General features: G+C 36.9%; 1 protein-coding gene across 1 annotated transcript in view; it reads left to right on the forward strand.

Annotated features, from left to right (window-relative positions):
* The window catches only part of LOC108689932 (bicaudal D-related protein homolog), a 32,454-nt gene extending 21,584 nt beyond the window's left edge, over positions 1–10,870 (forward strand). The window contains exons 3-6 of the mRNA XM_018196925.1: positions 5,405–5,737; positions 6,711–6,880; positions 7,570–7,891; positions 8,486–10,870. Coding sequence (XP_018052414.1) covers positions 5,405–5,737; positions 6,711–6,880; positions 7,570–7,891; positions 8,486–9,100 — 1,440 coding nt within the window. The 3' untranslated portion in view covers positions 9,101–10,870. The remainder of the gene's footprint in view (positions 1–5,404; positions 5,738–6,710; positions 6,881–7,569; positions 7,892–8,485) is intronic.
* Positions 10,871–14,075: the final 3,205 nt, after the last annotated feature.

A 14,075-nucleotide genomic window follows, 5' to 3' on the forward strand; every position in this document is an offset into this window, starting at 1 on the left:
AAATTACATGTGAATTATATGTAAAGATTACTTCTTTTCTCAATTTTCCATATAATTAGTACAGGATTCTTTTATTAATCTCAAATGAATTTATAACAGATTTGTTCCAAAATTTCATTATCGAAATTGAGTCGAAAATTAAGAGGGTGGCGATACATTACATTTTTGTTAGAAAGGGGCTCATCAAAAAGAACATTTCATTTATATTTGTTGTATTATTAAATGATTATACATTTGAAAAAAATTTGAGATCTTTTTTTTCTTCTCTGGAAATATCGCCAAATTCAATGATTTCTTTATGAAAGAATTTATCCTGTTCGCGCCGGCCATGTCGGTTTTTGCTGGATACGTTCGTTCCATCACGTAACGGATGGACCTGGTTGCGCTGGCGATCACCGTCGGAGTTCGGACTCGTCACAGGCCATTGCCTCGCGATTACGAACCTCCCTACCTTCGCCTTCTACTTTACTCCGTCCGATTGCACGCGCTCGGCATTATCGTTTTCTTCGAGGGAAAGTGAACGAGGTGCGACGCAATAATGCTCGTCTGGCTGGTCGCAATGCAACCGAGAATATAAAGGCGATTAATTCACGATTATCCACAAAACGTCATATCTCCCACGGTCGCCACGAGTCATTAGCCTGAAATGGCGTGTGGATTTTTGTAAGAAACCTTTGCTGCGTTTCAGATGCTATATATATGTTAATAAGAATCAACAATAAATTCATTGATATTTAAGATTTGTTGACATTTAAGGAATTATAAGAAGATGAATGATATATATGATAAATAATGAATAAAGGAACAGTTGCAGCGATTTCAAACTAATAGAAAATATTTCATTAGTATCTGACACTGAGCTTGAAATTTTTTAGCTCCATTTACATTGACTATTTCTTAGATATCTCAGTTTCTTAGATATCTCCTATTTCAAGGCATGTTTTCCTTTTCTTTGAAATGGAATAGCAGCACAGAAAATGACGGAGGGGTGGGTGGGAGGGTGTCCATTAAGCCGCACATTGGCAGACATTTGCGCCACTGGTCTCACTCCTACCTTATAATTATAGATTGAACGCTAGAGATTGGCGTGTTTTGCAATAAAAGCGAAATATCCGTTTCGCCATGATCACGCGACTTTATGACGGTGAACGAAAGTTTCAGAACGCCCGAGATGGCCAGTCTCAATGGAGAATGCTTTGTGTCTCTGATTCTCTTGTTCTAAATCTGGAATCATCTCTTTTGTCTGAAATACTTAATTTTCACGTAACTGCAACTTAAAATGCGAAATTTAGAAAAGAATTTTTTACAAGTAAAATCGTAAATTTTAAAAAGCTGCCTCACAAATGCACAATTATTATATATAATTTGTAAATAAAATTGAGAAGAAGAAGCAAAACTAATAATAGGCTTTCTTTTTTTCTCTTTCCAAACATATTTAAAAGTTAATTAAAAGTTAATTAAAATATTTCTTGAATATTTTAACATTACAGGAATATTAATATATGGGAATATACTTATAGCGCGCAGACACGAAAGGCACGACAGGCTCGATTAGATAGATCGAAAACAGTAACGTATTCGTGCCAGTCGCGGCTCTTCCCAGTGATATATGATCACAATATACTGAATTTTTATTTCGCAATCTATTGAACTTCTATTTTGCGGAATGCGCCATCGTTCCTATCATCGATGCCGACACCGTCCTCGGCATGTTGCAAGAACGAGACGAGCGAAGGATTGGGAATTAGACAGGAATCGTGAGTCATGACTCCGGGATCGTCTCTACTTGGCATTAAATCGCTAGTAAAAAAAACGCAACCGTATGCAATTACTTGTGTTCGCGTGCGGTACATAGTATTTTGCAAATTGCAGACGCAGCCGGATTGGCGCACCGTCGCCAACGTCACGGATCTATGACTCATTGCCTGTCGCGAACAAATAGATTAGTATGTACATTCGATAACGTTTAAGTAAATATATAACGGTCGCGTTTTTAAGCTTCAGCAGACAAGAGCGGACCGTAAGTCACACTCGTGTAAATCGTCTATGTTGGAGATCTTCAAGTAAAAGATTAGACATTATATATCTGGTCTGCCATATTTTTCTGCTTAAAATAAAACGAGATAGATTATGCATATGATAGAATGAGATATCAAGTTTGAAAAAATATAGCTAACCAATCAAGAAGTTGTCCAATTTCTTACTTGAGAATCTCTAGCTTATATATTTAATCTTCTTCGCATTCCCACTAAAACTTAATCGGAAAATGCTATGCCAGATTTTGCGCGGCGTGCCGATCTAACATGCTCTGAACTTGTAATGCAGTTCTAAATAAATAATGAAGTTCCAAACATATCCAACAGCTCGCACCGTTGCTCGCGGCCTCGGCTTGTCTGTCGGCTGTTTCAAAGCCGCTTGCATGCACCACGAGCAGCTCGGTCGCGAAGGAAGCGACGTTCGAGCGACTGCAAAAATTGTTCGGTCCAAGTGTGACTCATCACACTCGAGAGATTTCAACGCGCGTGTTTCCGCGAGCACCGGTATTTCTGGCTGGCGGCGTATTTGTGTTATACGGCGTTGTATCAAAGTACAAAAACCACAACTGGAGCGGTGTTATTTGGTGAACGGAATGTTAGAGATACCATGATTTATATCGTGTTCAAGTCATGAGGTACAGTCCTTAGATGCGCAGGAATATGCGCGTTCTCTCGTGATAAACCAATCAGATCGGAGTTGAATTCGCAACAGCTTTTGTAAAGAGGAACAAAATTGAAGACTTGTTTCCAATTATTTTGTTATAGTTTTGTTTTATATAAGAAGTAAATATTTTATTTATTATTTCCATAAACACCAGCTAGCAATAACATTACATCAATATTATACTTTCCTAGTCAACAATATAAATGTAATGTAATGTATAATACGTTGTACGTAACAGGAGTAGGAATATAATTTATAGAAATAAGAGTGGAATTTATAATATTGATATAATGTTATTAAAACATTAAAAGATTACATCATACATTAAACATTAATCTATTATTAATTTTATTAAGAAATTATAAATATATGAAATGTTACATCAATGTTATAATTTTCTATGCTAGTTAACGTTTAATTATTACGTTTTTCAAAACTTTCCTCTCTCTATCTTTGTTAACACCAATTTTGTAATTTCCGCAACGAAATTTGTATTCTTCCGATATAGATATTTTCTGTAGATAACATTATATCAATTAAAAGAATTGCAAATAAGTATTTTAAAATTAAACATATTGTATAATTTGATTGAATAAAATATAAGATATTTTTTTATATACATAAAGTATTTTTTTATATAATTTTATTATATCGCAAATTATTTAAAATCGATTCTAAAAGTATCTTATATTATCCAATCAAATTATACAACATGTTTAATTTTAAAATATTTATACTGTCACTTATTTGCAATTCTTTTAATTAATATCTGCAGAAAATATCTTATGTCGGAAGAATACAAATTGTGTTATATATAATTTTATTATATAATATCTAATAAAAAATTATTACTTATATTAATATCTAATAAAAATAAATACCTAAATATACTCATATACTTGACAAACTTTTTTTTCCAATTTCTTGTTCTGTTCTCCATAATGTCGAGTAATGTCTATTGTTCATTGGCCTTCCGCGGAACTTTGAGAATCGGTGAACTGTAGACCTACGGGCATGCTGGCGATCGGTCGATGAGTAACCATGGGAGACCAAGGTCATGTCTTCCAACTCGATAAACCTTACCGACATCAACCTCTTTTGTACGTGAAAGCATAATGTTTTCTAGGCACGTATGTTTTACATACTTCATATAACATAATGACATTTGACAACCCAAAATAGTGACGATTTGCTCATCCTTGCTAGATAAAACATTCAAAACTGGTAATATATTAAACGAAAGCATAATTTTAATGTTATCATCAATATGGATCTGCCACTTCATTTTGATGAAAATATTTAATATTTAATATCGATTTGAATTCGAATAATAATTAAATCATGATATGCTTATTATTTTAATGATATTTTATTATCAGAGTTAGATTGCATTTAATTATACTTCATCTTATTTTATCGTTATTGATCTTCGTTTCAGACAATTACTTAATCTTGATAACACGATGTGTGCTGATTCAGTTTACGGTGTTGTGAACGTATTCAAGAATACAACGTTGAGAAACAATGTTAGAAGAAAAGTCAGAACTTATTTGAAAAATGAATCATCGATAAAGCAAGAAATACATAAAATATTACCCCTGTATTTGTAAAATTATGTTACATTTCGTAATGCGATTGCGCGAACATCGCAAGTTTTAGTATTGCAATTAATTAACAGGAAATGCCTCACTGCAACAGTAAATGAAGTTAATTAATGTTAACGCTTCATTTAGAATCTACCCGTGTTTTTTCGGTTGTTACGTCTCATTACTAGCCGCGATTGAGCGTTATCCAGCATCAGGTTGAGAAACTTCATGTGAGAACAAAGCGATTCACGTGTGTGGCCATTGCTTGCCGTGTGTACCCGCAATGAAACCAGTTCTCGTATCGCGTTTTTTTGTTATGCACAAATGTATCGTGTTCGCACCTTTGTCGGCGGAGATTTTTCCCTCTTACGTGCCGAAGTACAAATATTTCAATCTTTCTTCTCTCTTTCTCTCTCAATTCCGATCCCATGCGATCCTTTTCTCTATTTTCACTTTATTCCGCGATAACTCGATAATTGGAAAAAGAAATGTTCGCATCATGTACCTTTTTTCTTTTTAATCTTGGAAAGTATTTGGTCTTTAAAGAAAAGTGAGGTAGTTGATTAACTGCGGTCAAATTGTGCGTCTAATTATACGTTAATAAATTTACCAACTCCTTTCACCGAGTTCTCAAACTTTATCTATCTACACCATCTTGATCTCGTTGTGCGTAAGTATGGATGTCGAGAAATGTAATGTATGCATGTTCACTGACTCACGTCGCGAGTTTCTTTTTTTCTCCTAGTTCTCCGAATGATGTTTGAATGTAAGACGTCGATTTCGTGAAAGGAATAATCAGCGGGTCTTTGTGTCCTTTTAAATGCTAAAAATACCTTTTTGAAGCAGAGATCGCAAAAATTTGCGTTGTTTCAGTCGACATAAAATCAATAAGATGGAGTACAGACTTTTGCTTTATGCACAATACATAAAGCATAAGACAACGAACTACTCTGAGCCTTTTATTTCATAGAAAGGAAGGAAATGAAGGATTTTAATTGATTTATTTTCTTATGCATCATGCGTTATGCGTTATGCAACACTCTGTACTTTCACCTCTACTCAAAAGAAAAGAATTCATCGTAATTGAAAATTAATACGAAACATTTTTTTATGTGCAGAGTTTGGAGCAGGAAAGGCATCTATTGCGGAGGAGACTCGAGGAAGCCAGAGATGAGAGTGAGACGAGGGCTTTGGAGCTCCAAGCTGACGTGGAGAGCCTCAGGAGCCAGTTGGAGGAGCAAAATGAAAGGGCAAGAAGAGCGGAACGTGATCAAGCCACCCTAGTTGCAGAGTTGACGGCGCAAAACACGAGGCTGGCCGATCAGCTGAGGGAAGCTGCCAAACAAGAGGAGCAGTTGCTCGCGGAAGTGAAGAGGCTGAGAGAAAATTGCGCTCTCAGAAACACTACCCTGCAGGATCATGTCAGCAGCTTAGAAGTCCTTAGGGACGAGGTAAACATGAATTTTTAATCTCGATCATATTATCATACATCATCCAGTAGTACGTAATTAAATCCTTTTTGCATATAAGAACTTGACTTTTTTCTATTCATTAATGAATTTCTTGCCGCGGTTTCCCTTTCGCTTAATTGTTCTAATTGCGCGCGAAACGGAAACTATTGTTATTAATCATTATCCATCGGAAGCGGAATAGTTCTCAGGTGGGGCTTGCTGAATAATTCGCAGCATCCTTTTTATGAAAAGGAAGCGGTAATCGTCGTGCTCGTGTTCGCACGTGAATTTTATGCGTACAATCTCTGGGAAAATGCTATCATCGAATAAAAATGAACATGACCCTCGTCGGTCGACCCGATTTGCTTCGTTCCGTCGCCCTTTCATCTCATCTTATAATAGCAAATATAGCAACCGGATGTCGACTCTCAGAAATTGTTCGTGACACATATACAAAATTTACTGAACTATACACGTATAAAAATAAATAGTTGCATCTCGCGAATTGTGACTATATATTTTAACATTGCATTTATGCACTCGCATGTTTCATACTTCTATATGGAAAAAACGGTTTTATCAAAGTATTTGAAAATTAGTTTAAAATTAGTTAAAAAGTAAGTTAGATGCTGATCTGAAAATAATTTGGTTGGACTATAAAAATAACTAATAAATAATAATCTAAAAATAATATGTAGGACACAAACTGATTGCTAAATTATCAAAACTTTTTGCAGTATTGCTTATCATGCTTGAGCATCTTACCATTATTTTGATAAATCAAAAAAATTATTTTTAGATCTGTATATAGCTAAATATTTATATACAATAGTTCAGCAAAACTGTGTAAGCAGAAGTGAAAAGTAAAATTGAAACTTAAGTCAAATTCAAACAAAGAAACAATGACATGAGAAAGTGTTGTCAGAATATCATTCATATTATAATATATTTTTGCATTCATACGTCGTTGCAGGTACAACTAGTATCCGCACAAAGGACGGAATTAGAGAGGCGGTCCTTGGAGCTACGAGAGGAGAGGGCCAGGGCGATCGCGGCCCTCGAGGAAGCCGAGGAGAGAGCTACGGCCATGGAACGACTCGGTCACGAAGCGGAACATCGCGCGAGAATGGCGGAGCAAGAGAGGTGAGACCACAATCTGTGATCTAAACACGTGGCTATTCAATTAACATGCGGGGACAATGTTCAATTGAGTATGATCCATTTCACATTTAGATCTTTCCACGATGTTCTCGAAATCCATTTCCAGATGAGAGTTGCTTCTTCATCGAGTAAACGCAGATATCAAACGAACAATTTTTTTACGAACTATTTATTTTATTCATTGTATTATTTTTTTGCTAATATCTATTTTGTACTTAATTTATATTTGAGATGTTAAAATATTCCTGTCGATCACCGAAAAATATCTTGGTTAGTTTCTTTTTTTGTATACATTGAAATGTATTTATGTAGGATGGTGGATACAGATTTCAAAGAGAAAAGGTAGAATGTCTCTTTTCAAGAGAGATTTATGCTTAAGTATTTCAATGTGCAAAGATATTTTTGCAAATCTGAAATAATGTTTGCGAGAGCTAACGCTCAATCTCTCTGTGTTGTCTTTTCGAATTCCAATATTAATCGAGAATTTATTTTGCTTTATGTGGTCCAATTATACGACAATACATTTAGCCGTTATTGTGAATACGCGATCAGCTGATGTCAAATAAACAAACGTCATCTTCTCGAAAATATAGCAAATATATAAAATACTCTGAAGTCTAACCGAACACATAGAATATTAAATCGTCTCCTACATTTATTATCCTTTTTAGAGACGAACTGGCATCAGCATTGGCAGCTATCGAGGCAGAAAGGAGAGCTCGGTCTGGTTCGATACAGAAAACACCGAGGTCTTTGCAAGCAGAAATGGAGTGCGAGGAGAGTGGCAGCTCGCTCGGGGAACAGGAAGACGGAAGTTTGAGAACGGAAGTTGCAAGGGCGACGAAGCGGCTAAGGGAACTGTGTGCTCATTTGAGACGCGGCGAGGACGACTCGGGTTTGCAGAGCGACTGCGATGAATCCATGCTGGTAATTAATCTCACCAACTCCGAGGCAGAAGTGGGAACTAACGATCGGGATACTCATTCTTCACCGGTAAGCAACTCTTTTCATTATTTTTAAAATTGTAAGTATACAGTATGAAAAAGTGGCCACAAAGCTTTATGTCTAATCACCCAGGTAACAATTTGTAAATCATTTATTTGTCATCATTTGTCAGAATAACATTAAAGAAATCGTTTTAAACTAAATAAATAAACTTATCAAAATAATAAATAAACTTGCTACTTAGATAATAATGTATATATTAAAAAAAGAGCAAATTGTGGAATATTAGTTATATTTTATTAAATATAAAAAGACTGCATCAAAAAAATTTCATCAATTGATGAACTAAAAATCATTCTATTGACTATCTGATAGAATTCATGAAAAAAATTAGCAGCCATCGTTGATATGTTCTGCAGTGCCTTAAAAATTTGTATTAAAACTGAAGGTTATTTTAACGTTCATTATTATTTTATATAATATTTATAATAAGACACTTAACACTCCCAAAGTTTGTATTTTTGTATATAAATATACACTAATGATTTAATAAATATAAAACGTTGTGGAACATTTTTGTTAATCTGTATATTATAATTACGTATAGTATACTATCTATCATTCTATCAATTTTCTTCGTAGACAAATTGTCCGGGTGCGCTGATAGAGCTGGTCGAAGAAGTCTATAATCTCGCACTGTCAGGTAGAGGAGCACCAGGAGAATTAGGATTGGCGGTGGAACTTCATAGGGTACGGGAAGAACTGGAGAACTCTCGGGAGCAGTGCAGGATACAGGAGGAGGAACTGAAGCGACGTGGTGATACTATTCTGGAGTTGACGAGCAAATTGAGTGTCTGCGAGGCTGAATTGCGCGGTGCCAGGGAGGAACGTGATAGGGCGAGGTGCGACATCGAGCACTCCGAACTGACGAAGGATGAGATCGTAGCGAAGGCTTACAAGGTGCGAGACCAAGCAGTGGCCCGACAGAATAGGGTGGAGGTGGAGCTGGCTAGGACGCGGATAGACATCTTACAGGCGGATAGTCAGCTGAAGGAGGCGATCAAACAGAAGATTGAGCTCAGTCAGCAGCTGGAGCAATGGCAGATGGACATGCAGGCGCTTCTGGATGAGCACGTGCGAAGCAAATTAACTCCGACCTCGCAGATTGTCGCCACGAGCGAGAATTCAGATATGTCGGCGCCGGCCAGGAAGAAGAGGAGTACCGGTTCGACAAAGAAGATGTTCGGTCTATTTTGACGAAAGTGACGCAGCGCGATGGCCTCGCTGCGTCAAGCGTGAGTGATCGCGACTCACATAGACTTTGATTCCTGATTCCTACACAGCCATTTCGTATAAAAGAAACGTTAACGGAATGAAGAGATAATCGCGAAAAGAAAGTGAATTTAGGTGTACTTATCTTTCTAAAAATCGTTCAATCTCGTGACAAATGGAATAGCATTCCAGACATCTTTTACTTTGTTACAGTCATTATAAATAATGCCATTTGCATCGCACGATTGCGATTTGTGAACAAGCATCTGGGACTAATCTTAAACTAGCGGCTCTGTAATTAAAATTAGCAGTTCGAATCAGACTGGACACATCTAGCAATCCTTAAGAGAGTGGATACCATGCGTTTGATCCGCCATTTTTCAGAACCTGCTTAAGATAAAATGAGATAGAATATACATAAAATAAGACATCTATGCATCTCTTTTTATGTTATGCTGCATTTCAGAAGTTGTCTAAACGGTATCCAATTTCTTTCTTGAGGATTGCTCAAGTAATAGATCTCTCTTATTTGAAGATCTCAAGACATATTTGGATTCGTGCGAATCTCGGGATAAATGTTGAAGCATCTCAGTGCGAGACATGACGCGTGCGAGAAACGTTCACGTTGCTCACAGCGAGGAGTCTATTACATCGATGCTGATGCTCGTGTCGAAACTGTAATTTGAATTTAAGTGGCGTCGCTTGCAGAAACAGGGACGTCCGACTTTCTATAATTCCTCAACTAGGGAAAGTTGCGGACTTCCAAACGTTCTCGACGTGTCCAATATTGTCGTCATCATATTTTTCACCTTCGTCTCGACACCCGCGTTTTCTGTTGGCCGCTTTTTTATCAAATGATCACTGTAATCCGGACTGCTCATTATCGCTTGACTTCATAGACCGTTCATGCGAAAAGTATTAAATTGTGTTGCGACGTTAATAGAATCAGTAAGATGAACAAGTCGTTAACGAAAAAAAAATCATCATTAATACGTTCCGTGCCGAACTATCCCCGCGCATAGAGCAGCATATATACAATATAATAGCCATCACATACTATCCGTAGAACACTTGGAATGGAAAGTTTAACGTGTATTTGTGGTACACTTAGCATGGAACGTGTTAATGTTCTGTCCCCAAGAAATTAAAGTTCCGAGTGATGTCTTTTCTCTTCGATAGATTTTCGATACGTCCAATCGACGTTTTTAGCTCAGGGAAAATTTTTGCATTATTTTAATTTCGTTTTTTCATTACATTTCATTGTCCACTTTCAAAGACTTCAAAAAAACAATTATGTTTCATTGGTTGCAACCAATGATATAATAAGATTAATTGATCACGGTCTCTTGCTTCACGCGGGCAGGTATTAATCGACTCAAAGGTGACGAAAGAAGCAAAGGTTTAATGTCCCGGCAAGACTGATTAGAATCGGCAAAGCGCAGCCGCTTTTTCTTCCGCGCGCGAAAACGCGTCCTGTCATTCTCATCATCGTGGAACAAATCGTTCTTCACGGTACGAACGATCTCCGAGTGGAAACTTCTTATTTCGAAATGGTCCCTTGCGTTTAGCTCAACGAATAATGAAACGGAATCACTTGGATATTTATCGTTCCGTTTTTTTTTCGCGACGCAGGAATATCGAATTCCTTTTGATACGAAATATTGTGATATGCTGTGTCTTATGTTAGACTCGAAGAAGATTTTATACGCCTTCTAATGTTGCAGAAACATTTCTGTAAAAAATCAAAGATTATAATTAGAACGAAAAATTAAAAAAAATTTTTTTTAAAATTTTATTAACAGTGAAATCGCGAAAATAAAGTAATTTGTAAGAAAATTGTGTATTTATTATGTATAAATATGTATTTAAAGATAGTCACGCTTGGATGACTTTCATTATACAGAAAGAACGTTTTGTGTTAAAAAATTTAGTTAAATAAATCTGAAAATAATTTTGTTAGACCATTAAAATATTTATATAGAACGTTCAAGCTGGCTGCTAGAAAAATCAAATTTTTTTACAGCATTTGTCATCATGCTCGAATTTCCTACATAATTATTTTGATGGATCAACAAAATTATTTTCAGATTTAGCTAAATTTTTATATACTTCAACAAAATCGCTCTTTCCATGTATTAAATTTCCCGACTGGGAATTATTACTGTCCGTCCATCGTTCCGTCCGACAGGAATGAATTATTCGTGATACAACAAGAAAAGGAAGGATGAGTAAGCGCTTGGAGATGAAAATCGATCCAATCGCGATTATTGATATCTTAACGATAATACCTTGATATCTTGACGATAGTGCAATACTGGAATATTTTTACGATATTAGTCGAATTGATGATTGCAACGACTGTTCTTTAAGAATTTTGTGGCACAGCAGATCGGTCTTGGGAAACAATGACTGCGATGCGTTTGACAGTACGTGTGATTTTTCATGTGTAGACATTGCATGAATACGTGTGCGTCGCACATAGCAAATCGTTTGTACATTAATTTCCTTCTTTTTTTTTCTTCGGGGCGAACGTACCGCCGAAATTGTATAATAACTGTATAATTCTCGATCTGATTAATTACAACGATGATATTTATTTAATAAAAGTCTGTTTTACGAATACCTTACGTTTCTGTCAACCTCTTTGTCCATGGCTGCCTAATATTACCTAATTTCTATTAATGTAGATTAATTTTAGCTCCGTTTATTTTATTCTTAATTCTTTAATTACTTTACTCTTTAATCTATTAATAAATACTTGTTAATTTATACTCTTCATTTTTTTCTAATTCTTAGAACTAGAAAAAAAATAGAAACTAAATTAAATCAAGATTAAAGTTAATTTTAATAGAAATGAGCATAATTCAATTTGCTTGACTTTTTTCTTCAACGAACTGGAAATAACGAGACACGTGAAAAGAAACAAATAGGCATTTATTCACAAGAGGCAGGTGTAGTTACAGTAGTTTCATTTCTGTCTTGCTTTTCGTATATATGTGTACATATACATTTATATGTATATATATATATACACATATATATTTATATATTTATAATAGTATCTTGTAAACCGACCCGTAATCACCGATCGGCTCAACTACGCAATACAAATGGGCATGAACAATGGGGGCGGGTGCATACAAAGTGTTTGTCCTCTCGCACACGAAACGCGCTGTTTCTATTCCGTTTCGTCTTCTCTTTCGTCTGCTCTTTTTTGAAATTTTACTTTAAACGCAGCGAGATTCCACTTTATAAAATACTGTGTGTACGTATGTGTGAGTGTGTATCGTCAGATAGAATCTCGTTGCTCGTTTCATTTGCACGCTGGCGATTCGCCGTGTCCCGATCTTGACGAATCGCTCTAAATCGCGGACGTACTCGGAACTTAGATGTCCTCGTCCCGCTTCTTTCTAATTATGTGCTTCTCGCGGCATCTTAAGTGAGTATCGTTCAGAGGAGAGTGGTTCCGGTCGGCCCAAAAGGTTAAATCAGCTTGTGAAATTGCGTAATCGCATATGAAAATGCAATATGTTGCTAAGTAGGAACCGATCGTCGATATAATACATAATAAAGGAAAGGACCTCTATCTTCAATTAATCGGCGATTCCTCTCTCTCGTACGATTCTCACCTCTTCCGCAAAGGTATCGGTGTGTAACAATATATAATATATAGTATGACAATATACGACGACGGCGGTTCTTTAAATTTGTCCCCTATAGTAACGCGACGATGACGTGTGATCATGACAACAATGTAATAACAATGAGGCTTTTAGCGGCGATAGCGTGAATAATCATACAGTAAATCCGTAATCAATTCGTAATAATGAGGCGAGTCGTCGCGCGACGTGAGTCTCGTCGAATGTAAAGCGCTTCTCTCGTTTCGAAACGAATTAATCAATAGAGCAATTAGTATAAAGGTATAGAGAGAGGTACGTACTCTTCTCAAGGTAGAGACAGAGAGACAGAGACAGAGAGAGAAAGAGAAAGAGACACTATAATTATCGATGAAGCAATCGTGTTTCTTTTGTGCAGAACAACTCTTCTATCAGTAGATTCGCATTTCTTCTTCGTTAAGGGTATTACATGTCACGGTAAATACAGTAAGGTTCGCTATGCTATGTCAATTATAAGTGGCTCTTGTCGTGTTTCACCACCTGAAACCCACCCCCTTCCCCCTCCGCCCCTCCACCCTCCCAAGCTCCGGTCCACCCCATCATTCGAGATTATATCCCCCGTGACGACGTGTCAACACCTATATAAAGAGACAGTTAAGCTATGCGCAATTTGTGTGAGAGTGTGTTAAGTTCTTCTCTCTTCCATACGTACGCGTCTATACACACGTGTGGCTGTATCTACTTGGGATCATGCGTGCACGCGCGCGCGCGCGCGTGTGTGTGTGTGTGTGTGTGTGTGTGTGTGTTGCGATGTGTATGTGTATGTGTGTACGTGAATGCGAGTGATTGTGCATCAGCACGTATGCGATGCGATGACGTTTTCGTAAACGTGTCTGTCCGTTAAATCCCACAGCTTCGGCCTTACTCTCTATACTTGTATATCATATTTACAGCCACACTATTTGTTAATTTCTCTCGCGCGCTTCTCGAGGCTGTTCTCCCTCTGAGGAAAAAAGAAAAGAAAAAAAGCAAGGGTCAGTCGATGGAAACGCGGGCGGGCGATTCGCGAAGAATCTCGCTCTTGCGAATCTTCGAATTGATATATATCAGGATTTGCGATTTCAGGAGCGACTCGACTTCGCGAAATGAGCTTCACCGCCATGAAAGCCTTTAATTCCATGTTTCGAAGACTCGCGATACCACTGGCTATTTCTCTCTCGAATTCCCTGTATAAGGTATGTGATGTTATGCGACATTTAAACGTTAGTTCGCAATATGAAACGAAAGAAGAAAAAAAATCTCACGACGATGATGACTGATAAAGAGAGAAATATCGCAATTAA

This window comes from Atta colombica, unplaced genomic scaffold (genome assembly GCF_001594045.1).
Source record: "Atta colombica isolate Treedump-2 unplaced genomic scaffold, Acol1.0 scaffold281, whole genome shotgun sequence".
Taxonomy (NCBI): Eukaryota; Metazoa; Arthropoda; class Insecta; order Hymenoptera; family Formicidae; genus Atta; species Atta colombica.